The 25,139-nt window shown below is 51.3% G+C and overlaps 6 protein-coding genes across 6 annotated transcripts; 5 read left to right on the forward strand and 1 right to left on the reverse strand.

Annotated features, from left to right (window-relative positions):
* Window positions 1-1,933: 1,933 nt before the first annotated feature.
* Window positions 1,934-2,539, forward strand: LOC309600422 (uncharacterized protein; the record flags this gene model as incomplete). The annotated part of the gene is made up of 1 exon (XM_082332760.1): window positions 1,934-2,539. The coding sequence occupies one exon, from the start codon at window positions 1,934-1,936 to the stop codon at window positions 2,537-2,539; it is 606 nt and encodes a 201-aa protein (XP_082188886.1).
* A 3,751-nt stretch (window positions 2,540-6,290) lies between these two features.
* On the forward strand, window positions 6,291-7,052 carry LOC309600450 (uncharacterized protein; the record flags this gene model as incomplete). The annotated part of the gene is made up of 1 exon (XM_082332792.1): window positions 6,291-7,052. One exon carries the CDS (start codon window positions 6,291-6,293, stop codon window positions 7,050-7,052), a length of 762 nt encoding a protein of 253 aa, XP_082188918.1.
* Window positions 7,053-11,031: 3,979 nt separating this feature from the next.
* On the forward strand, window positions 11,032-11,451 carry LOC309600423 (uncharacterized protein; the record flags this gene model as incomplete). Its single annotated transcript, XM_082332761.1, has 1 exon — window positions 11,032-11,451. The coding sequence occupies one exon, from the start codon at window positions 11,032-11,034 to the stop codon at window positions 11,449-11,451; it is 420 nt and encodes a 139-aa protein (XP_082188887.1).
* A 3,523-nt stretch (window positions 11,452-14,974) lies between these two features.
* LOC309600670 (uncharacterized protein) lies at window positions 14,975-15,319 on the forward strand (the record flags this gene model as incomplete). The annotated part of the gene is made up of 1 exon (XM_082333141.1): window positions 14,975-15,319. One exon carries the CDS (start codon window positions 14,975-14,977, stop codon window positions 15,317-15,319), a length of 345 nt encoding a protein of 114 aa, XP_082189267.1.
* A 3,405-nt stretch (window positions 15,320-18,724) lies between these two features.
* LOC309600767 (uncharacterized protein) lies at window positions 18,725-19,045 on the forward strand (the record flags this gene model as incomplete). The annotated part of the gene is made up of 1 exon (XM_082333351.1): window positions 18,725-19,045. One exon carries the CDS (start codon window positions 18,725-18,727, stop codon window positions 19,043-19,045), a length of 321 nt encoding a protein of 106 aa, XP_082189477.1.
* A 2,408-nt stretch (window positions 19,046-21,453) lies between these two features.
* LOC309600642 (uncharacterized protein) lies at window positions 21,454-22,169 on the reverse strand (the record flags this gene model as incomplete). The annotated part of the gene is made up of 2 exons (XM_082333094.1): window positions 21,454-21,555; window positions 22,035-22,169. 2 exons carry the CDS (start codon window positions 22,167-22,169, stop codon window positions 21,454-21,456), a joined length of 237 nt encoding a protein of 78 aa, XP_082189220.1.
* Between the last annotated feature and the right edge of the window lie 2,970 nt (window positions 22,170-25,139).

Consider the following 25,139-nt stretch of genomic DNA (forward strand, 5'->3'; position numbering starts at 1 on the left):
CTAGTTCATGAGGTCAGCACTCCTCTGTGGCATCCTCATTCCAGATTTGCAGCGCATAAAAGGGCTTTCAGTGTTGTATCCACTCACTTGACTGAGGTGCTCCTCACTTGGAAGGGAATTAATTCATTTAAATAGGAGAATATACATCCCATCCGCAGCCTGACGTAGCCCACCCCTGCGCCCTGGCATGCTGGTGTCCGCAGGGATCCCGTATTCAGAGCTCACGTCTTCCAGTCATCCATACTACACACAGGGCAACAACAGCTGCCGTTCACCGTGGTCCTGATGTCACCCTTGATTCCCTCACCATCTCTCCAGCTGTCAGGTTTCTCTGTGCTGATGAGCATCATGTCCAGATATCACAGACCGTCTCTGACAAACAAGGTCCAGCCCGCAGCCCTATCCATAAATCCAGCGGGAAAACATCCCATGTTTTCTCACAGAAATTTTCAGCTTTCCACTAACAAATCAAAAGCCAAAGATTTTTCAGATGGAAGCTTATGAAAGGAAAAAAAAAAAATCCCTATTGATTGATAACATTTTCAGTGTCAGAAGATGGGTTGGTTGGTAGAAATTGCAGTTTTTAAAGAACTAATTGTACTCTTCATGCTTTTTTACATGCCTTCTGCAACTTCAGTGCTAGGGTACTCCATGAAGAAATGTCATTGTATCAGGAAAGTGTTGGTAATTAAAAACTGATGTCTGCTTTTAAAGAACAGAAGCATTAAAATATAAGTTTCAAATTGTGTTTTTTCTGAATCTTGCTAATCCAGAATTGAGAATTTTTTATACGTAATAAACAAAAGTCCACTTGGAGTCTGGCTTTACAAAATAAAATCACAGTTTCACAAAATTAGCATAACAAAAAGAGGTTTTCCCACTTCTAATTATATTCCAGTAGAAATGATAACTGAGGGTAGCCCCTGTTCCATCACAGGGCGCTTCCAGGCACAGACCGTGGTACCATGGCACAAAGCATGGAGCGGGGCATGAAGAGGCAGTAAAATCATCTTATCTCTGCTGAGCTGGATTTCCAGCTGTGGGTAACACACCCAGAGAGCAGCTTGGGGAAAAACCCCAGCTCCGTGGAGCACACCACCAACACAACGATTCCTGGTTGGGGGTTGGTCAGGGTGGTGTTAAGCTGGAATAGCATTGAAAAATCAATCACTTCTTATTGAAAACAGAATTTCACTGTTTTTCCAATTTTTCCTTTTTTAAAAAAATTGCTCTTTATTTTGGCAGGAAGCTTGCTTGTTTTGAAGGATAGATTTTTCTCTGTTTTCTTTCAGCCCTGTGAAAAACCATTGCCGTTTGCATACCTCTGCTCCAACACCCTGTTTCTAGGCAGGAGCCATTGGGCACCTGGACATCGGACTGGACACCAGGACTCTTGGGCCTTCTTGTGGTTTTCCCACTGCCACAAAAGACTCCTTTTGGGCACATCACTCAGCATCACGGTATTCCAGGTATCCTTATCCCAGGATCCCATCTGACTAACATTAGGTAACAGCGTATTTGAACATGACCGATGGGAGAACTAATTAGATGATGGCCACTGCATATGCAAAGAGCTAAGCTGACATTACATCAAGGGAGATGCTAATTGCAGCTGATTAATCCAATAGCAAGTGCCAGAAAAAATATACGTACAGAAGTGGCACTCACTGCTCAGCTATTAATTCCCATGGCATGCCTCATTTCCAAGACAGCTTGACCGCATATAAAAGCTTTCAGCCCCAGCACTGTCCTAAGGACTCAGACTCCCTGCTCAGCCCATCCATCACCGGTCACAGGGTGAGTTGGATTCTCTCAGCTCTCTCGGATTCCTCTTTTTTTTTTTCATAGAAACAACAAAAAAAAAGAAGTACGTGGGTTTTTTTCTTTTTCCCAGACTGTTTATCCCCGAGGGCTTGGCCACCTCTGCCACAGGATGCACTACTGTAAAGGTGACAGCAACCAGGACTTGTGCCACGACGGCTCGGTCTGTGGCGAGAAGGGATGGACATGGCATGGTTCCACGGGGTGCTGCCATGAAAGCCCCATGGGCACCACGGACCTGTCCCCTTGCCATGACCCCGGCAGCCTCAGCCGTGACATCGAGGGGTCCTGCCAGAGCGAGCCGCAAGGCTGCCAGCCCATGGAGCCATGCCCGCCCCAGAGCTGCTGCCCGCCACAGCAAAGCTGCAATTTCGGCAAGCCCCGGCGGCGGGTGGAGGTGAGCCATGTGCAACCCATCTGCCCCCCACCCGTGAAAATCCATCGCCGGCCACTGCAGCAGTACCGCCCACCCCTGCACTGCGAGGAGCCGGGTTGCTGCGGCAAGCCCCGGAGGCGAGTGGAGCAGTGCCCCATGGAGGATACCTGTCCCCCCGTGATACTGCATCCCCGGCCGCTGCAGCATCGCTGCCCCTGCATCCCGTGCTGCCGCCCACCCGTCCAGCGCTGCTGCCCGGCCACCGTGCCGCTGCCACTACATCCCAGCCAGCAGCAGCAAAAGCAGGTCCCTCTCTTGCCACCCTGTCTGCAGAAGAAATGAGCATGGGGCCAGCGAGGCGCTGGGACTCCTCCCCAGCACGTGCCCGCACGCCGCTCAGCGTGGGAGATGCTTCGCTCCTCACTCAAGCTGCCGGTGCTGCCACCTCCACTTTCGGCACCATGCAACACCAGGAACCAGCTGTGCCCAACATGGGGGCAACTCCTGGTGTCTTCTCACATGTTGGGCACAGCCAGTTCCAGCTCCAAGACGGATCTGACTCTGGTCAAAGGTGAGCCCATCAGCAATGCTGGTCAGGCCTCTGTGATGGACATTTAAGAAGGGGTAAAAAATGCTGTGCAGAAGCTGTGATAGAGAAAATGTGAGTGTGAAACAGCCCCGCAGACACTAAGGTCAGTGAAGAAGGAGGGGGAAGAGGTGCTCCAGGCCCTGGACCAGAGATTCCCGTGCAGCCTGTGGTGAAAACCATGGTGATGCAGGTCGTCCCGCTGCAGCCCGTGGAGGTCCGCGGTGGAGCAGACATGCACCTGCAGCCCGTGAAGGACCCCATGCCGCAGCAGGGGGATGTGCCTGAAGGAAGCTGTGACCCCACGGAGAGCTTGCGCTGGAGCAGGCTCTTGGCAGCACCTGTGGCCCCGTGGAGAGGAGCCCACACTGAAGAAGAAGAGCGTGAGGAGGAAGGAGCAGAAGAGACAACACGTGATGAACTGACCGCAACCCCTGCTCCCTGGTCCCCTGAATTGCTTAGGGGTAGGATGTAGAGAAGTCAAGAGTGAAGATTTGTCCTTCTCTCATATTATCCTACTCTTGATTTTGACTGACAATAAATTAAATTAATTTCCCCAAGTTGAGTCTGTTTTGCCTGTGACAGTAATTGGCAAGTGACCTCTTTGTCCTTATCTTGACCTATAAACTTTTTTGTTGTATTTTCTCCCCCTGTCTTGTTGAGGAGGGGGAGTGACAGAGCGGCTTGGTGGGCACCTGGCAGCCAGCCAAAGTCAACCCATCACAGTTTCTTTCTATCAGGCTCCCTGTAGTGCCGCCTCTACAGTTGCTGCTCTTTATACACTGGATTCAGGGTCTGCAGTCCCCTGCTTGACCCCAGCACTGACACTTTAAATTCCCAGGGTCCTCCCCTGCCAGGGAATAGGCTTTAATCATCCAAACCCCATTTTGCTCTTCCTCAGGGCAGAGCAGCTGTTTCTCCCCTCTTTTGAGAAGGTGAGCAGCCTGGGGATGGAGAACAGAATGGAAAGAGCCTGGGCGAGCACGGGAAAACAGTGTGCCATGGATTCACCTTCGCCCATGTGTTCAGCGGACTGGGATTTCAAGGTTGTTCGAAAACAGAGACAGGACTGTACTGGGAAAAAAGTACACACGGTGACTGCAGGAGCATCAAGGACTCCTGCAATTTTATTTTCTCCCCGTGTATTCAAGAATAAAGTTGAAAAAATTTAGTTGACACTTGGTTCCTCTTTTTTTACCCCCAAAAATGTCACCAACATTACAATGAGAAGATGTTAAAAGTCATTAAACTTCTCACAAGGAAACTTGTAAATTTAAAATTAAAATTAGAGTTCACACATGAGGATTTCAGCTCTGGCTGTAGCGGTTTCACCAGGCTGAACTCCATCTGCATGCTGTAAAACCTTCTCCCCTGTGGTTACCCACCGCGGGACCAATAGATGGACTTCACTATGGTTCATCAGCAAGTGATCTAGGTACAAACAGTTTGCTCTATAATGTGTGCCATCACCTTCATTAGCTAGATAGTAACGCTGCACTGGGAGGCCATCCATCATATATATCTTAATCATGATAATAAGCGCGTGCCCCAGCACGTTAGGTGTGTCTGTGCATGCCAGGAATGCCTTTCACTCGGTGCAGAAAGATGCAGACCAGGCTCTTCCCCCACAGCTCCCCTGGTACACTGGTAACACACTGTTTCTCTCTTTTTGCCAGAAAAAGCCTTCCACTAGGTCCATTGAAATATATATTGTTGTTTCTTTGTATTGCCTAATCATAGCCCCAGTGTGTCTTCACAGCCACTAACAACCACCAAGGAAAACCAGAAAGAAAAAAAGAAATTCATTCTTGTTTTCTTAATGCAGAAAACCACAACAATTTATTTTTCTCATGTCTAATTTTAACCAAATGAAAAACCACTTACATATGAACTTTAACTTCAGAAATCCCTTATTTTACATATGAACTTTAACTTCAGAAATCCCTTATTTTACATATGAACTTTAACTTCGGAAATCCCTTATTTTACATATGAACTTTAACTTCAGAAATCCCTTATTTTAGTAGCTAATTTCTTCCCAGCCTCTTCTGACTGAAGCCACTTCCCAGGCTCTGTCCCAGCGCAGTGCCCAAAGGGCTGACTCAGAGCCCACGGACAAAGGGCCAGCTTAGCCCTCAGACCGGCGCTTCCAGGGCAGCTTTGGTCCATCTTTTCTTCCGAGCGGCTTTTCGCCAGCCGCCCAAGCCCTGCCATCCCAGTTAGTCCATCCCAGCCGCAGGACCATTTCTCCAGCCTGCCCAGGTCTCATCCTCCAGCAGTTTCAGCCGCTCGTCCCAATTTGGTGCCACCTGTAGATTTGCCAAGTTCACCCCATTATCCAGGGCATTAATGAAGATGTTAAACAGCGACAGCACCAGTATCAGCCAGTTTTTCACCCACCATGTAGTTTACCTATCCAGTTCATACCTCCACCAGTTTAACTGCAAGGCTGCCATGGGAGACTGTGCCAAAAGCCTTGCAAAAGTTGAGGTAGCACCATCCATCACACTCCACCATCCACGGAGCCAGCCTCTTCATCACCAAAACCCATCAGCACAATTTGCTTTCAGTGACTCTGCGCTGGCTCTTCCCAGTCACCTGTTTGTGCTTCAGGCACCTGGAAATGCTCCTCATGGGTAGCAGAAGGGGAAGGCCGGGACATTAGCACTGTGCACATCATGGCTCCTGACTCACAGGTCACCCGTCAGCCTCCACTCAGTGTCTCGGTCCCCTGGAGATGGTGAATAAGTACATTATTACCTGCCTCACATAGACGATGTGTGGCTTAAACAATGTCAGTCCTTTATGTGCACCACTCGGTAACTACATCGTAATTAAGAGATGCTTATCAGGAATCATGAGTCAAGCAGAACATGCCAAGCACTGGGAACAGCATCCAAATGGAGGAGATGTTTTGTTAATAAATAATTTAGTCCTCGTTCCTGCAGCATGTTTCATTTACAAGGGGAAGACTTGGAACCATATAAAAGGCCTCCATCCCGTTGCCTCTCACAATCTGAACTCCTGGTCAGCATCTGTCTTCCCTCGTGAATTGGGTAAGACACATCCCGGAGTAGCTGGGTTCATTTTTGGATGGGTGTCTGAATTCAGGAGGTCACAGACCTGGCACGCTTGCACTGTCCTTCAGACCATACCCTACACACAAGTGCTGGAGGACGGTGGGCTAAGCCAAGAAAGAAGTTATTGGGGGACTTGGGTATGGGATTTAATAGCAATGCCACTATGTGCTGCAGTGCCTTATGGTTGCTTCTGTTCTTGGAGGGGAAAAAAATCAAGGGTAAGGTCAGAAAGGGGGTTTGGACAAAATATGACCAGTATTGGGCAACTGCAAGAATTTCCTTTAGATCCAGGTTTTCAGAATAAGCAAGGCTGACCTATGAATGGCTCACTAAAGCAGCTTTATGGGAAATTAAATGAAAACAGAGGAGATGGAAATGCAAGCCTACCTGGCCATTTGTTTTTCAGGTTTTTCTCTACAATTCAAACATGATATACTCTTCTGGAAGAGAATCATACTTCAACTTGAACTCAACCTGGTATGACCCCTCGGGGTCCTGGCTGGACACCCGGCGCACACCCTTCCGCTACGGCTACAACACCTGCTCCTCAGGGTGCGACGGCGAAGGCATTGAAGGCATGAGAGGGCACAACTACCGGCATTACGGCTATCGGCAGCCAGTCTGCTCCGAGAGATGCCACGGCTATGCTGCGGCTGATTCGTGCCACGGAGACGGGGGCTCGAGCTGTGTCAGGAGGCCAACGTACAGCTATGGGTCATCGGGGGGATGCCACAGCTATGGGAGGTCGGTCTGCTCCGAGAGATGCCACGGCTCCTCAGGTTCGTACCACGGAGGTGGTTCGAGCTGTGTCAGGAGACCCACGTACAGCTATGGGTCATCGGGGGGATGCCACAGCTATGGGAGGTCGGTCTGCTCCGAGAGATGCCACGGCTCCTCAGGTTCGTACCACGGAGGTGGTTCAAGCTGTGTCAGGAGACCCACGTACAGCTATGGGTCATCGGGAGGATGCCACAGCTACGGGAGGTCAGTCTGCTCCGAGACGTGCCATGGATCGGGGTACCAAGGGGGGAAGCCATGCTACAGTGACCCAGTGCAGCACGTCCCACAGTGCTGCCCAGTGCAGACCTGTCCCCCTCCAGTGCAGCAAGGCTGCGTGCCTGTGGCAAAATGCATCCCAAGCCAGCAGCAAAAGCAGGTCTGCAAAGTGCCAGCCCAGAAGATGAAGTAGAGGACATGAGGAGTGGGGATGAATGAGAGAAACTTCTCACTCCTACAACATTGCCTTGATGGTCAGCATGTCCCGTGCTACCGCAGATCTCCACTCTTCCTGTAATTTTGCTTGTAACGTGCTTTGAAGGTGTAACCCACTGTCTCTGTGAAATATTATGTGCTATTCACCTCCTTATTTCACAGCAGTTGTGGAGGCAATAAAAAATTATGGTTCATAACCCCCTTGCATCAGTGTTTTCCACTTCATCCCTTTGAATTGCTTCTGTTCCTTCTTGTGGCCAAAGCTGGTGTTTGCAGCATCCCCGTTCACCCTCACATCAAGGTTCCTGGTTGATTCAACCTGGTGTCTTTTTATTCCTACTCCAGACAAATTCCTCATTGAGAAGAACGAGGAATGGAAATGTCAAATGTCGAATGGAAATTAGAAATGGGTTTGTAGACATCAGGGGGCACTTGGCTGGACCCGCTCTCTCTAATGGAACGAAAGGTCCCAAACTCTTTGTAAGATTTAAGGTAGGAAGAGGAATCCTTGTAAGGTTAGAAGAGGAATCACCTGGGAGGATTGTTACAGCAAAGCAGGGATCTGGAGTCAGTGACTCACAGCATCATGTCCCAGGTGGCTCCTTGTACCTCACCCAGCCCCGAGCCTCCATCGTCTCCGTCTCCCGGTGTCCTGCCTGGCCCAGCCTGCAGGATGTGACACATCACAGACTCAGCTGCTTCGCAACATTCATGGAGATTTCTCCTGCAGCACAATCTCGATAAGGAAAAGAAGTAAAAAGAGGCACAGGGCACACCTTCCTGGGATGGAGGTTTTATAGGCGGATGCAGGGGGGCTGCCAACATGCTCTGCCCTGACACTGCAGCAAGCCTTCCTTGCCAACCTCTTCCTCACGCATGTGCAGAGGCTGATGCCAACGTGCACTACAGAGCACAGAGTCCCCATCCCAGGCATGGCTTGGTGGGGTGGCCCAGCCCTGGGGCAGCCCAAGTGCCCACCCCATGGGCTGTGCGGTGGACTGCAATGGCTCAGCTACCCCAGTGCATGCAACACTGCTTGTGCAAGCCGCGGGGACCTCTGTGGGAAGAAAGACGCCAGCAAAAGTATCAAAGCAAAGGATGGGGCTGTGGCAAAGGCATCCAAATCTACTTTCAGATCCCCTCTGAAGCTTGCTGGGCTGTGGAAGAGGGGGATGGAGGATACCTCAAGAGGGCAGCTCCCGCTTCCCACACACCAAGGCAGGAGTTGCTCTGCTTAAGCTATTTTGACATAGATTTGTCTAACCTCTAATGAGAGGGATTTCACATGAGCAATCTCAAAACAAGAGAGACATCTTCTTTGTGTTTAATCACTTCTCAGGGATTTGGAGGTTTGAATTTCTACCTGGGATGTCCCCCAGATCCTTCTAAGATCTTGGGTTTTTTCTGTACTTCATTTATCTCCTTCATAAATAGAAAACCAATAACTGACATGTGGAAGAATCATGACCACATATAAGCCACCCAGAAACCATGATCCAAAGTGGGGAACAAACCATCTTCTGATACTTGTATTAGGACAACTGCAAAGGAAATTCCGTCCATAAAACCAACAAATTACCCAAAGAAAAAAACTGCCATCCACTCAGAATAGGATCAAGGGAAACAGGGAAGCCTCTCCCAAAGACAAGGAGCTTTGCAGGAGATATGTGGGGCTCAAAGACCAGGTCAATATGTTCCTGTCTTGTACGCGGGTCCAGGTCTCTGATGCATGTGAGCATCCTCCCCACCAGGCCATGCTCAGGTGGATGTCTCTATTGCCGAGAGAAATGATAAACATGTTTGTCACCATCCACGTGATCTGGGGTGTAATTAATGAATCGCGAATAATAGTTTCACAAGGATTTTCATTCTTCAGACGTTTGTGAAATATCCCCAGACACGTTCTGATTTCCTCATGTATCAATTTGTTCAAGTGATTCAGCTCCATTGGTTAGCAACGAATCTCCTTGACTCTGTATTTTATTTTAATTCAGTCTGTGCTATTATTAATATTACAGTGGCCTCTAGAGTCCTGGATGAGATCAGGCCTGGTGCGCTCCGTAGGCAGAAAGACGCTTTTCTCCCCAAAGCAGAGCGTTATGTCAGCGGAGCCGTGGATCCTGATGCCCTCCCCAATGCACACTTGAGGATGGAGGCAAAGAGGGAGGAAAGAGCTCAAAGAGTCACAGCACCTTCCTCCCTACTTTTTTCTCCAATCAAAGTGTAAAAAAGGTAACCCATAGCAGATATTTGGAACAAGTATCATGGGAATGGGACACTGTTGGAGACCTTTTGTCTTTCCGAGCCTCCTGCCTGGATGTTCTCTGTCTCCTGTGGGGTTTTAAATTCCTTCTGTTTGAGTTAAAAGTCTCTCCTTCAGCAAAGAAAGGACTGACTTGAAATATTGCAACACTCCTTTTAGTGCTTCATTGCTGTTTTACTCAGAAATAGGTTTCTCTTTGATGCTGCTCCCCAGCCATGTCCCACCGCCTGCCTTTGCCCGCTCCCATCGTTCCCACCAGACACGGCCAGCAGGAGTTTGCTTCAAAGTCTCACATCACCATCTCCCACCACTAAACCCCAAACCCCAGAGACAGTTTTAGAGCCCAGAGGCAACTCGACTCCTTTTGTAACCCACCAATGCCAAGCCCCAGCACCCCAGCAGATGTGGATGGCCAATTCTGACCCCTGGGGCTCGGCAGAGGATGCTCACACTCCTTGTTTTCAGGGCACCCCACACACAGACCAGCCCTGGGCTCTGTGCTCACCTTCTATTGCCCCATCGCGTGCTCATAGCTGCCTCCTTAATTCCCTTTGTCTCCTTCGCCCACTTGCAACCTAGTTTTTTTTCCCAAACTGCCCAAATGCACTCATTTTTCCTATGCACCACCATGGCCTCAGTTGTTCTCTTTCAAGCCCCTTTTATTTTCTGGATCCCTTTGCAACCCAGTCCACCAGCCCACCCCACTATCCCACCTTCCTATCTGTGAACTTCTTTGCATTGCCGACTTGGGCTCACGGCTGCTTTGCATTAAGCGCAAGAAGCAGGTAAATGCTTTAGTCACAGGCAGCAAAACTATCCAGAAACCTCCCCATCCCTGCACGTGAACCACACCAGGCGTGGTGGGCAATTAACATTTTTATGGAGTAACAAGAAGAATAGCGATCCCAAAGGCGGGATATTGATCTGCTCATAATACCATGAGTCAAAACAGCAGTGTAAAAACTCTCCAATTAGCAAAGTGTTCGGGTTGGTGAGCAATCAGGTCCCTCCGGTGGGAGCTCATCTTGTTTCCGGAGGAAAAACACTGGGTGCCCTATAAAAGATCTCGCACCCCATTTTTCCTCATTGTCTCAGCTTCACATCTCCTCTCGAATTCCTGCTGAACGGGGTAAGTCCGGCTTGACCAAACTTTTGCACTTTTAATGATCACTAGCTTTGTCCTGATCCTGAGGTCTTGACCACTTCTCTTACATGTCTCATCTCTGTGGCTCCCTCTGGTCCCAGTTGCTCAGTCCTGCCTAGGTTGTCTTCTCCGTTCATATCTCTACATAAATAATAGAAAGCAACTAGAAAACTTAAATGTTCTTAATTCAGACAGCTGAGGACAGGACTCTTCAGGTCTAGCTCTGGACTCTATCTGGCCACCACTTCTTACTAATCACTAAGTGCTTTAACTTCTATCTTACATATTTGCTAAACGTAGAAGCAAAAGGAAAGAGTTGCTCAAAGGAAGGTAGCACAGAGTCCTCTCTACAGGTCAGGGACCACTACGGGCAGACATGCATTGCTAATTTTTCTCTCTTCTTCAAGAACCTGGCTTATAATGAGAATTTATTCTTGATATATAATCCCATCTACCTAGACATCTGCTACTGCTGGCTGACAGACATCACAGTGTCTCTTGCCTTTGCACCCACTCAAAGACTATAGTCTTTCCAGCAGGTCTGCAAAGATGTGCTCCTGCCAGGACAAAGACCAGTGCCACCGGCAAGAACGATCCTCATGCCACAGCAGTGAAGGATGCCACAGGAGCAGCGGTGGATCTGGATGCCACGGGAGCAGCAGCGGATCCAGTTGCCATGGGACCAGAGGATCCGGATGCCACGGGAGCAGTGGTGGATCTGGATGCCACAGGAGCAGTGGTGGATCTGGATGCCACAGGAGCAGCAGTGGATCTGGGTGCCACGGGAGCAGCGGCAGATTCAGTTGCCACGGGACCAGAGGATCCGGATGCCATGGGAGCAGTGGTGGATCTGGATGCCACAGGAGCAGCGGTGGATCTGGGTGCCATGGGAACAGTGGGGGATCCTGCTATGGAAAGCCACAGGATTGCCAGCAGCAAATTTACCAAGTATCCTCAAAGATGAAGTGATCAGGTCATTATCTGCATGTTATATGCATGCATGTCCTTGATCTTGTGCTGAGTTCAGAAAGTTTTACATGTCTCCTAGCAGTCTTCAAAGAAAATGTCTCCTCTCCCTCCCCTGGTGAATCCTGTACCTCTCATGAGTTTATCTGTGGGTGTTAAAATAAACTGCGTACGTTCACGGTGGTGCGGTTTTCTCTGTGTTAGTCTGTAACTATATACAAGCCATGACAATTCAGACTTCATGAGAGTTGTGTGTTCGTGATTTTTCTTTCACCGTGTATTTCATATCACAATACAAGACACCTTGTGCTCGTTTAATGGCCCAGAAGTTACCCTGCCCAGACACAAGTAACAGGGGCAGGCACTGCCACACTCGGCCCTATGGACTCCAAAGGAAAAGAGAGAGAATAAAGATTTTTAAATGCTGACATTTTGAGAAGCCATCTCAGGCCTCTGCAGTGCAGGCAGCTCTCCTCCACGCCGCCTTCCCACAGAGCTGGAGACCCAAAACCCCCCACCAAGACCCCACAGGCTGCATTGCACAAGCCCTCGGGGCCAGCTCTGTGCACAACCATGGGGCAGAAAAAGTCCTATAGGCAAAGGCACCCCGAGGGGGCAGAAACCCCTTTTATTTGCCGTCTGGCCCCAAGGTGCCATTTTTGGGGCAGGTATCTCCACATGCTTGTGACAACCCCCCCAGCAAGCCTTTCTTCAAGAGCCCTGGGTCGAGCCAGAGCCATTGCAAGACGCTAGCGTTACACAATGAACCGATAAATTTCTTCTCAGCTTGTAATTAAAATGAATTGTGTAATTTATTGGTTTGGTATTGCCATTCATGAAATGGATGTTGCCCTGATAAGATTATTCTCAAGTGTGTCACGATGATCAGAAATATCTGGCATTGCTGAAAAGGGTGCAGAGAGCAGCTAACTCCCTGAACAGGCTGCCTGCTTTCGGTGTAGGAATCATTTGAAAAGGCTGGTTGCGCGAGTCTGGCATTTGCCTTAAGCCCCCATTGCAAACCCCATTTATTAAGGTGGACAGCCACAAAATCTAGAGGTGCCCAGGACTGCTGGCTGGGTGCTGCTGATCTTTAACAAACTCAGAACAATTAAAACATGAGGAACCGAATACAATGTGAGAGCCAAAAATTACTTTGAGTCTTTTTTCACGGAGAGTATTTACCATATTTCTTCTGCTGCCAGAACAAAACATAATTAAACAGAAGTGATCAAACCCGGGTACAGTTTGCCCTGACACTTTTCTAGTTCATAATAGCAATTAAGCAATACAAAAGAAGGATTTAGGTTGCGTACCTGATTCATTAACCCTGCCCTGTCCACCCGCCTTTCCAAAAATCCTCCGTGTTTCAGTAACAGCAAATGTGGCAAAAAGTTTTTCGGGTTGTGGGAACGGCTCCGGGTTTGCAATGCCTCAACGAAGGTTCAGGCACCTGCGTTCAAAGCAGGAGCTCACAAGAGGCTGGAGAGGCACCTCGGTGCCTGGCAGCTTGCTTAGTTTTCCAGCTGCTTCCCAAAGGATGCTGGGTCTCTCAAACAGCATTAGCAAAGGCGGGATGGGGCTAAGCCTCCATCTCACTGTGGTCAGTGTCTGGGAATATCATAAAAACTTAACCAGCATGGAGAAAGAAAAATAAAAAGTAGGAGAGGTGGACCAATAATACCAAATGCTTGAGCATCTCTGCCAGCAAGTGAAATATTTTTCAGCCAGTGTTTTCCAAGCACTTTTGCACTGACAAAATCATAGCAGTTCCCTATTTCAGCTAGCAATACTGATTTTAGTCTTTTATTTGCTGCCTGTTTAATTACTAAAATGTCTTCCACAAGTTGTGGCAGAAAAGAGCAAAACAAGATCCATGGTCCTGAGCACTTCCTAGCCCGCGCAGCAGAGGTACAGGAAAGGTACAGGGAGTATCTCAAATTATTGCTTGCAATTAGCTCTCACTGCAAACGTGGTACCGGGCCTGGCCTGAAGGCTCGTGTGGGTCTGCGCATTCGTCCAAATAACACTCGGATTTGTTGGCCAGTTACAAGCCAGTTTGGGAGCAGGGAAAAGTACTCCAAAAAGGATGTTCCTACAAGTTTGGAGAAAGTCCCGGGGGTCTGCCAGCTCCCCGCAATGCAGCAGCCACCCCAGGCCGCTGTGCGTCACCGAAGGCAGCACCCATGTGAGCCCTTCTCCTCCGCGTGGCAGCATCGAAGCCACTCACAACCTGGAAAAAAACCATCAGTGCTGCCGCTCCAGCATTACTCACGGGCTGAAGGTTAACCACATAATTATGCACCTTGCTAATCCTGGATCGCTACCTAGGGCAGGTCTTTCCCCTTCCAAAAATAAGAATCCCAACTGCTTTTTGTCCTTCTCGCAACAGCAGGAAACTTTTGATGGACTAAAAAGTTTTATAGGGACTGTTTTTTCTCTCTCTTCACCACTCCACCATATTTCAGCTGGTTTTAAGAGAAACGAGCCAACAGTGGTACCAGTGAAATTGCTCAGGAAGAGTTGTCTGCTGTGCCAAAGGTGTTATTGGTACTTATAGGCACATCTCTGGGTTTATGGGCATTTGCAGGACTAGGGCACCTCAAGACCTTTGAAAAGGTTGGTGTGATTTACATACATGACATTATTCCCCCGTCTAAACACAAAGCACTCCCCAGCTGTGATCAATACCAAAAACAAACTGGCAAAGCTGTGGAAACTAAGGCCACCCACACTACTCCCCCATTGGAGCTAAGCACAGGTAGAGCCGGCAATTAAATATTTCTGAGGCACAGGAAAGACGACCATAACAAGAGGTGATACCCAATGCATATGAGGTGAATCATGCAAGCAACCTGAAGAGTGGGGAGGCAAAAAAAAAAAAGCCATCGACAAATTAAATGAACAGGCAGACCTCTGCAACAGGGAGGTGCTTCATTTCCAGACGGGGCGCACGGAGAGGGTATAAAAGCGCTCCTGTCCCGGAAAGCCTCATTCCTTCCTCGCCCCTTCACTGCACGAGCATCTCAGGTAAGAGCAGCGATGCTGCAGGGCTTTGGGGCTTGGCACGGCATTCGAAACTCTCTGAGAGGCGGATGGGTTTGGAGCGGGCTGAGCCCCGTGCCTTGTACTGGATTGGGGATTAGTCTATGGGGGCCTATGAGCAGGGATGTGGGGTGAGGAGGGAGCGCAGGGAATGCCAAAAGAGCAGAGAGATTTGGACTTGGAGGGAGGCTCTGGGGTGTTGCTCTGCTCCCTCTGGGAGTGAGATAGCTCCGCTCTGGAAAGCCAGCCGTGCTCAGTCTGCCTGGCTGCTCTGGAAGCTCCCAGCATCTTTGGCCATGGCTTTGGTGGGACAATCCTGCAGGTGGTATAAGAAGCTGCTGCAAGGTTTAAAGACAATTGTGGGATCTGGCTAAGATTGGATAAATGTACATCCAGACTTCTCTTCCCTGGAAGAGCAGAAGCAGGAAAGGAAAGCCCCTGACAGCTCCTCTCTCCCCGCAGGTGACCCCGACACACAACAATGTGCTCCCGCCAAGACAAGGACCAGTGCCACAGGCAGGAGCGCTACACCCGCCAGAGCAGTGGCTGCCACGGGAGTGGCGGCGGCTGTCACAGCAGCGGTGGTGGCGGCTGTCACAGCAGCAGTGGTGGAGGCTGTCATAGCAGCAGTGGCAGCGGCGGTGGCTGCCACAGCTCCGGCGGTGGTGGCTGCCACAGCTCCGGCGGTGGTGGCTGTCACAGCTCCGGCGGTGGTGGCTGCCACAGCAGCGGTGGCTCCGGCTGCCATGGGAAGCCACAGGTCCAGTACCAGCAGCAGCAGCAGCAGCAGCAGGTCCACCAGCTGCCCTCGCAGAAGATGAAGTGATGGGGTGTCCCGCACGCCCTGGCTCCGGCAGCAAAGGCCACGCATCGACCAGATCCCTCTGGCCTCCCCAAAGCTTTGCAAGCCCTGGGGCTGCCTGGCTGCAGACCCTCTCCTCTGCCTCCAGGACCATCGCTCCCTGCGGAAGGGGCATCACTTGTGCTTCCCTGCTGCCTCCACCTGCTGCACCAGGCTGTGCTTTGGCCCCATGAGGCATCCATGAGCCAATAAAGCATTAAGTTCCTGAGACTCTCTCTTGTGTTGGCATTTCCTTGAACTCCTTGTCCTTATTTTCCATGCACGCTATAGGGGTGCAGCTGGGTGTAGAGGAATACAGGGTCTACACAGTTACTAGCAGGTCATATATCTTAACCAGGGGAAGTTGCCCCTGAGAAAGCGCCCAGCCCTTCAGCACGTGTGCACAAGGAGACCATTTAGCTTTGCATTTTAGGGAGAATGATATTGCTGTGTTAAACAGTGCAACTGAACTCAACAAAGTCTTTACTGCTTGTGTTTTCTGAAGCTTGTCGTGCACGTGCCAACGGCAGATGAACTCAGCAGATATCTGCCTCTGTGAGCTGGACTAAGGGATGCAAAGAGTCAAGGGAAGAGCTGGCAGAGAGAGAAGCCAAATCCATCTCCCTGCACAGCCAGGAGCTGGCAGAGATGCTGCTGGAAAGGCAGGGAGGCAACCAGGGAAGGGGTTTTGCAGCTGGGAGCCAGGAGCAGCCTGGCCCAGATGTGTTACAGCCCTGCGCAAAGGCTGGGTGAGGGGAGCCGGGCGGTGCAGCCATGCCCTGCTGCCAACCCCAGTCACGCCAAGAAAACCCTAGAAGTGATTACTAGTCATAGGTTTTGAGGTTCCTTTCCTTTGCCTCTTAGGTTTTTGACTGTTTAAAGATTTTTTTTTTCCTGTAACCACAATAAAAAAGGACAGAGGCTTCTCTGCTTCCGTTTTGATGTGGTTTCTGCTTTTAACTGAAAGCTGAACTTTCATGTCTGAGAGGCTGGGGACTGCAAGAAAAACACGAGCCGTTATGAAACTTGGTACGTGGTTGGTTACACGAAAATACTCATATGTCCTTTCTCATTGAATGAATGAGATCATCACCTGAAAAGTAAATCGGCATTAAACTCTCCTGTGCAGAACATCACCCCTGACCTGCGCAAGACACAACTTCTGATATCCTCTAGAAAAGACAAAAACAGATTGCACAAGAGTCATGCACAGAAATGCATTTGTCCTTGAGACTTTAGTCCCTGGTTATTATTCGGGGTGGTAGGAGGGATGCAAGAAGCCCCACGGAGGCTGCGCTCCGCCCGCAGAGGAACCAGCCCCTTCTGTGCATGTGTGCACTTGCTCCAACAGCCGCATGGATTTTGCCTGAAGCACACACAGCTCTAAGTGGGTGTCTGCCCAGTTCCTCTGCTAATTACAGTTGCAGCCACCGGTTTCTATATGAAATTTTATGACATCAGTGGCAATCAGCACGGTAAATGCCGACTGCATTTCGTGCTGGGTGAGCCACGGGTCTGCAAGGCTGAAGGAGAGCTTTGCAATCTTCCCAGTCGCTGACCCCTCGGATAAGACAGATAGCCATCGCCACCAGGTGGGAGGCTCGTGATGAACACTTCAAGTATCCAAAATTTCATATGTGAGCAGCGTGAGTTGCTCACGCCCTGGGAACACCTGCAGCCCCGGGGGAGGTTTCATCCCGTTGTCACCACATCCCCCTCTGCTCAAGCTGGGCCCTGTGCTGGACGCAGGGACCCCGGGGCCAGCTCAACCTCCTGCCAATGGGTGTTTGTCTGAAGTCATACAGAAGCCAACGGCTTCCAGGAGAAGTAGGAAGGAGCTAATTTTCAGTGCCACTAGCGATGCTGAGCATAACGAAATAGCACTATTTGACGTGTGTCTTGGGAAAGACATTGACTTTCAGCTCAAACAGTCCAAGCCCTGGTGCTATCCCCTCCTCTCTCAGAGAGCTGCCAAAGCATTTCTCTTTGACAACAAGGTGGATCTTCGTGTCTGTTTGCGTAGCTCCTGCCGTTATCTTCTATGTGTCAGACTTTTTCTTGCCTTTATCCATAAATAAGGAGCCTTTAGAGGTACTTTGTGGGGTGATGAAAGTCCTGGGCAGCTTTTCAACCAGGAGAGGGCTGTGCGGAAGGGCCATCTCCAGAGCTCCAGCTTTGCTCCAGAAGACGGGCCAATGAAGCAGGCAGCACTAGATGGGTCTTTCTTTTAATTCCTCCGTCTTCATTTCCCAATCTTTGTCATTAAGAGGATGGAAATAGCTAGTCTTTGTCAATCAAGCGCTCAGGGGCCTTCCTCAGACATATGCAAGCAGGGCTTACAAGGCTTTCATCAGTGCCCAAGACCGTCTTCTGGCTGCTCAGGTGCCTTTTGGGGGGAATTCACACTCTTTAGGTCACAGAGGGGAACTAGAAAACCCCTGCTGAAGACCTGAGACCCTTCTCTAGAGGAAGCCCAGGAGGATTTTGTCCTCGCCCCACTGGCTATCCCCATGGTCGTGGCAGCTCTTTTGGACTGAGCATCTAAGGGAGAAGAGAGGGCAACTTTCCACTCCTTTTTACCTGGATTATTTTTGGCTTTATCTGGCACCAGCTCAATAGCAGGGATTAGACTCTGAGAGCCGAGCCTCATGGGATGGGGTTATAATTATGCCTGGATTTAATTTAACAAAACAAACCCCAAACAGACGAGCCTTTGGAAACCCAGGCACCCACGGGTTTTTCTATTAAGGGCAGGTGAGGCTGGCAATTAGATACTTATGTGGCACAGGAAACAGATAAAAAAGGAATGATACCCATCACGAATGAGTCAGGTGAGCGATGTAAACAGAGGGCGGTCTGATGGGGATTGGGTATTAAATTAATGGATCGATATGACAGAGAGCTGTCTCATTTCCGGCGAAAGGGATCTAGATCTCTATAAAACTGCTCCTGTCCCAGGGATCTTCATTCCATCCTCTTGCTTTCCTCTCAAGCTCGGGTAAGTCTGGCAGCATGAATGGATTTTCCTTCTTTGGGGACTTGTTTCCCGACAAGGGATGCAGAGCATGGGTTTAATGCAAACCCTGCTGCTGGGGTGCGGGGAAGCTCGCAGGGTGCTGGGACGCATGGAGGGAGGCGAGGACCTGTCTCATGGCTGGGCCATGCCGTGCTGCTACACCCAGCTGTTGAAATCCTCCGTCGGTGGAAGCAGGGCACTGCTGCAGAGCTGGGGGGTCTCCAAGGATCCTGCACTGCAGTGCTGGGGGTGGGATTGCAAACAGGGCAGGCACAGGGGCCCCAGGATCGGGGCGCTGGGGCAGTCGGGGCGGTGGGACAAGCAGCAGCTCCTGACAGCTCCTCTCTCCCCGCAGGTGACCCCGACACACAACAATGTGCTCCCGCCAAGACAAGGACCAGTGCCACAGGCAGGAGCGCTACACCCGCCAGAGCAGTGGCTGCCACGGGAGTGGCGGCGGCTGTCACAGCAGCGGTGGTGGCGGCTGTCACAGCAGCGGTGGTGGAGGCTGTCATAGCAGCGGTGGCAGCGGCGGTGGCTGCCACAGCTCCGGCGGTGGTGGCTGTCACAGCTCCGGCGGTGGTGGCTGCCACAGCAGCGGTGGCTCCGGCTGCCATGGGAAGCCACAGGTCCAGTACCAGCAGCAGCAGCAGCAGCAGCAGGTCCACCAGCTGCCCTCGCAGAAGATGAAGTGATGGGGTGTCCCACACGCCCTGGCTCCGGCAGCAAAGGCCACGCATCGACCAGATCCCTCTGGCCTCCCCAAAGCTTTGCAAGCCCTGGGGCTGCCTGGCTGCAGACCCTCTCCTCTGCCTCCAGGACCATCGCTCCCTGCGGAAGGGGCATCACTTGTGCTTCCCTGCTGCCTCCACCTGCTGCACCAGGCTGTGCGTTGGCCCCATGAGGCATCCATGAGCCAATAAAGCATTAAGTTCCTGAGACTCTCTCTTGTGTTGGCATTTCCTTGAACTCCTTGTCCTTATTTTCCATGCACGCTATAGGGGTGCAGCTGGGTTAGCAAACGTGCTCATGCCGTTTGTGCAGAGCTGGTTTCTTTCTGAACCTTCATGATGCTCTGGTAACCGGCCACAGTCAGTGTGGATCATCCCTGAGCGCTCTCCAGCTCTGCTCTCTGCCACCAGCTGGGACAAACAGGTCCCAGGTGATGGGGAAAACATAAAAACATCTCCCCATCCCACAGTGTGTCCTGCCTGGGCCCTACACCCAGGGTGCAGCACTGGTCCTGGGTGCCCCTGGTGCCCCCAGACCTCCAGGGCTTTGCATCCTTGCCCCATCCCCTTGGGGTTTCCCCACCACGACAGCTTTTTTTCCACAGCTTCGAGCAACCTCCTACCCGGAGAGGCTCCTGGTGATCACCGGGTGGCTCACAAAAATCAAGCAGGCATTGTGGTGTAGAGTTTTTATTGCTTTTTTTATGACATTACAACCATTTATGTAAGAAGGAGAAAAGTAAGCCCCCAAAAAATTCCTTTTGGATATTTACAATGCAGAAACATCACAGTTAAGATGGCTGATGTATTAACCCATTCAGACAGGTAACAGCTGAAGGACTGGATCCTGCACTCATTAGCTTGAGAGGAATAAAATACTACAGAAAACATCCATCCATGTAGTAAAGTGATCATAAAGTGAATCCTTGTCAGAAACTACATGTCTTCCCCTGACTTTCCAAAAACTTGCAGATGGGGATATAAATATTACAAACCTGATAACTATCTGCAATATTTTTTTCCAGTGAAACTCAGGGTTTCTACCATCCCCTCCTTGCTATTAAAACAGCCTTGTTTTATTGGTTTATATATCATGAGCAATGCTTTAACCAAGCATGGCCAAGGAAAGCAGTCCTGTTTCCTCATCCTCTGGCCACTCACTGTTGGCAGTATTTCTTTGCACAACTCTGTGCAGGTTAATTATGTAAAGACATAGGTAAAAGCTTTCTATAAAATAAAAAAAAAATGAGGGCTGGGCTTCCCTTTTGTTAATGGAAAAGAAAGCCAGCATGCTGCCCCAGTTGCATTTATTAGACTGAAACATCCACATAAGGGTTGAGGTGCATTTTTGGTCCCCCCCAAACCCGTGGGAATTTTGCTGTTGACTTCAGATGAGCTGGAGATGAACTCCCAGCCACAGACCTTTCATTTTCCCTGAAGAATTGCCACTCTTTATTCATTATTACTGTACAGCCTGAGTCAACTAATTGTATGGCTCATTCCAGCCCTATTGACTAGTGATTTTTCACTTTCTACCCATTAAAAACAAAAGGAGCTCACGGAGGAATGGGTTGATATGTCAGCATTTCTCTGCCGTCGTGGTTTTGAGAAGAAAACAGCAAGTCTGCCCCCACCCACCCCCCCAGCCTTCAAGCTGCATTTGCAAAGCACCCCAAAGAGACACCCACGGAGCATCGGGACAAAACAAGAGACCCGAGGTTATTTTTGCCTCATGGAGGTAATACGTGGAGCGGGGCATGGTCTTCACATCTCCCCTGCCACCACCGGCGCAAGGGCAGGTGTTGCCTGCACCAGAGGAGCAGAGAGAGCCCGAAAGGGCAGGGGGTGTGATCATACCATGCCCACACATTGCTGGTGCTTCGGTCCTTTGCCCACGGGGCAATTCAGGAATCCTGCAGGAGAGGGAAGAAAATTCCATGGGGGAATTCACCTGTGACCACCCCAAAGCCCTGCTGAGGCTGGCATCCCTCCCTGCCAGCCCCCGTTTCTCCACCACCCACCCTGAAATACCTCTGCTTCACACTAAGCTTGTGCCCAACAAGCTTGTGCAATTTTTATTGGAGATATTAGAGCTGATTAAATACTCTCTGGGTCCCTGTGGAGCTGGAGCTCAGCTCCTGGCTCCATCCCATCCTCCCCAATGGATCAGGCTTGCTGGGACAACTGCAAGGGGTAAAGCAGACCTGGGGAGCCATGCACCACCTTGGGGTGACACCGGTCCCAAGGAAGGATCTGTCCCCACCTAATGAGGCAATGCAAATGCTGTCTGGGAGCTTCACCTGCTTGCTGCGCTCCTTCAGCTCTTCCTTACCTCCTTGCCTCTGTGCCCCAGGAGCAGTGGCAGCCGCCCTTCAGTACACACAGGTTTTGGCAGAGCCCCTCTCCTTGTTCATGGGCTCCGTGTCCGAATCCGGCAGGCTGGTGATGTATCTGTACTTGCTGGTGGGTGACCTCTGCGAGGACAGGAGCCCATCAGACCTTCCCAAAGGCGCAAGGTGATGAAGTGAGGGCTGGGTCCCCTTATCGCAAGGGCAATGCAACAAAAAGGATAGTCGCAGCAGGCAGCGGAGGCTGCAGAGAGTCCAACACTAAGGTTTCATAGCGTGGTATTACACCTGGATTTTCCCAGGGAGGAAATGGAGGCACAGCGGGACCAGGCACCCCTTCCTCACCCTCGACCTCCCCTTCCCTGCAGGAAAATGGGGACAGCGGGACCAGGAGGGGCACACAGGAGCTTTGCTGCCTTGCAATACAAACCCAAGGAAATTGCCCGCAATGCTCAACCCCAGGAAAATCAAAGATTGGAGAGATGTGATTCCAACCCTGGATGTGGGGTGGGTGTTGCAGGACCCCTCATCACCTCTGGTCACCCCTAAATGTCACCCCAGCACCTTTCCCATCCATCTTTGCACCCTCGAGCCCATACAGTTACCTTGACAGGAGCAAACTCCTGCTGGATCAGCTTCTTGAACTCACTTCTACTGAACGGTTCGGATTTCTTCCCCTTCCTGGCATTGCCCTGGTAACTCTCCATCATGTCAGTGATGGCTTTAATGAGCTTAGACATGTCTCCAGTCCTGGAGGGGAGCAAAAGTTGAGGACACAGCAAGGTGGCAGGGGCAGCTCTGCCCACAGGAAAACCCCCACGTTCCCTTCCAATAACTCAAAACATATTCAGTTCAGTTTCAGTCTTTCTAAATCTCTTTGCTAGAGGTGAAAAGAAACCTCCCTTTGCTGGATGCTGAAAGCTGAGCTGCCCACTGCCCTGGCTGCTCTCGGGACTTTCACCTTAATTCACTTCATTTCTCCACTTTCCCACTCCCTGCTTAAATTAAAAGGACGAATCTCCCTGTAGCCATCTCAGGCAGTTGTCGGGTTGAATGAATCAGCTCTTGCAGCTAAGGAAAGTGCCGTGTCTACACACCCGCCACGCTCGGGGCTGGGCGGAGGGAGTCCGGGCAGCTAATCCTGTGCTTGTGTCTTTAGTCCCTGCTGCCCCGAGCCCTGCTGGGACGGACCGGTTGCAAAATGACCCTGAAAACATAAAAGCTCATTTCAAGTACAAAAAGAAAGAGCAGAGACTCACCCGGCTCACCTGCATCAACCAGCCGACTGGCGCAGATCGGACTGGTGGGAGCAGCTCTGTGCAAGCTCCTTGCAGGCTGCCGGGGAGTGGGTGGAGGATGAGGATTTCTTCCGGTCAGTCCTGTTCTCTGGCTGCCTCTCCGCATTGCTGCACTTCCCAGGGAGCCTCCCTCATTATCCTTCCCCGGGAAGGATGTTTACCAGCACACCTGGGAAAGACGTATGTAGGTCAGCGTGCAGCTCTGCTCTCCGCCGGCGTTGCTCAGGGACCCGAGCAGGGAGCGCAGGGGTTTGCGCAGGGATTTGCACTGGAGATACCTTCGATCAAAAAAAAAAGCTAACCAGAAGTTCTCTTCATACACGGAAGTTTGCATTTAGCTTCTCCAAAAAGGATTTTTTTCCTTTACAGCCAAGGCAATTTGTGAGTTCATGGGGCTTTGCAATGCCAAAGCTTAGAAAATGTCATAGACAAACTAACTTCCTACAGAAAAGATGGTTTTAATCTTAATTTTGAGGCTGTCCCACGTCTCGTATGGGCTGCTACTGGGCCCAGACTGCATTCACATTTGCTCAGCTTGGACAATGGCAGCAGAGCTGTGGTTTCTTCTGCGAGAAAGCAGGAAGAGCACTGAGCTGCTTTTCGAAAAGGGTAGCCTGCTCCCAAGAGTGACAGCAGCGTAGGGACGCTGGGTGATCCAGCCCCGGGCGGCCGTGGCCAGCGGGGTTATGAGCTCCCTCCCGTGGGAAAGTCACTTACTACACACCTCGATGGAACAGGGACAGCCACCACCCATCCCAGCAGCGTGGCCTGGGTGCCAGGCTGCATTTCAAGCCCGATGGAGCAAACCGAGCCGTGCACGGGGCCAGGCTGCGTTTAGCCCCGATGGAGCAAACCGAGCCGTGCATGGGGCCAGGCTGCCCCAGGGCTCCCAGGGAAAGAACGAGGCACAGGGGCTGCGGGGATGCTGCAGCGAGGCAGCCAGGGCAGGACGCCTGGCGCTCAGCCGATTCTCTGTGTGGTCTCAGAGAAGTCAATGACCCCAGGTTTGCTCACCTGGAAAGGGGGTGTAACAAACCCTCCCTGCTATGAAGGGTGTGCCAGCTTTCATTAAGGGCTCAGGCACCGTCCCAAGATTGCCAGATACGGTACAAAGCCAGATGAGATCATGCTCTGCATCAATCTTCCCAGGCGGCGTTTGCAGGGCCGGGTTCGTAACAACGTGTTTGGGAGAGGAGGGGTTGCTGGAGCCAACCTGTGCCACCCACGCACAGCTGCTGACACTGCCAGTGCGGCACAAGACATCTCTGCAATTAAGTGGGTTGTAAATGAGATGCAGACCGTGGTCTGGAGCTAAATTTTACCCTGGCGCAGTGAGGCGACAGGCAGCAAGTCACTGCAGGCCCTCTACAGCAAGGGCTGCCTGGCACACGGGTGCTTTCAGTGGAAGCCAGATCAGCCCAGGGACTGCTCTCGCAGCTTACGGTCCCTGGGAGCTGGAGCTTTCAGGAGAGCCCCAGCCATGGGCGACTCTCTTCAGGGCTGTATTTGGTATGGCCAGGCAACTGGGCATGGACAGCAGCACAATTTACCCCGCAGCCTTTTGGGGTACAGCCTTACCGGGTTGCTTAGCACAAACCCCACAGAGAGACCAACATCCCCATGATGTCTCTCCCATGAGCTGGAGCGCCTGCTGCTTGCCCTTGATGGAGACGCAGGCAAAGGGGTGTTTTCTCATGGGCTGGAGCCATCCCAATGGCCAAGTGCTCAGGGTTTAAGGCTTTATGTTGGCGGGCCCCTATCTCTGTACAAACTGTCTTGGAAGAGCATCACTCTGCCATGGGGATGGTGCATATCCAGGCACAGGAAGGACCCCAGGACCGTGGATGCTGGGGAGTGGCCAGGCATGGTGGTACGGAAGCCACCGCGCCAGGCAGGAAGTGCTTGCGGAGGAGGATGGGAGGGCAACACATGGCAATGGCACCTACAACCACCATACTCCTCCTTCTACCACTGCCGCCCCGATTAGCACACATCCACCCAGGGAATGAGGGGAATTAGGAGGAAAATTGCTCTGAATCACTCTGAGCCAGTCCCTTCCGCCAGCTACTCCCTCCGAGACTGCTGCCACCACGGTGCCATCCCGCGGCAGCACGTCGCCATCCACAGCAGCGTCAGGCTGGCTTTGCTGGGCTCTGGGCGCGGGTTTGCCCACGACAGCGGGTCGGCTCCTGGCCACAGGCCTCACCGGCACCCCAGGACCGACCAGTTTTACCCCACTGTGGCTCATCCCTATCGGCATGTCTAGACTGCTAACGAATGCGACGCGCACGGTGCATCAAAGTCCCCAGTTGCCACAGCGCTGGGCGTTGTGCAACCCTTCCTGTGTCAGCCACTGGGCTGCTGACCCCGCGTGGAGGGGTCTGGGGGGGGTGAAGGGGGTCTGCAGCAGGT

The sequence above is a fragment of the Platalea leucorodia genome (assembly GCF_965183815.1).
Source record: "Platalea leucorodia genome assembly, chromosome: 24".
Lineage (NCBI taxonomy): Eukaryota > Metazoa > Chordata > Aves > Pelecaniformes > Threskiornithidae > Platalea > Platalea leucorodia.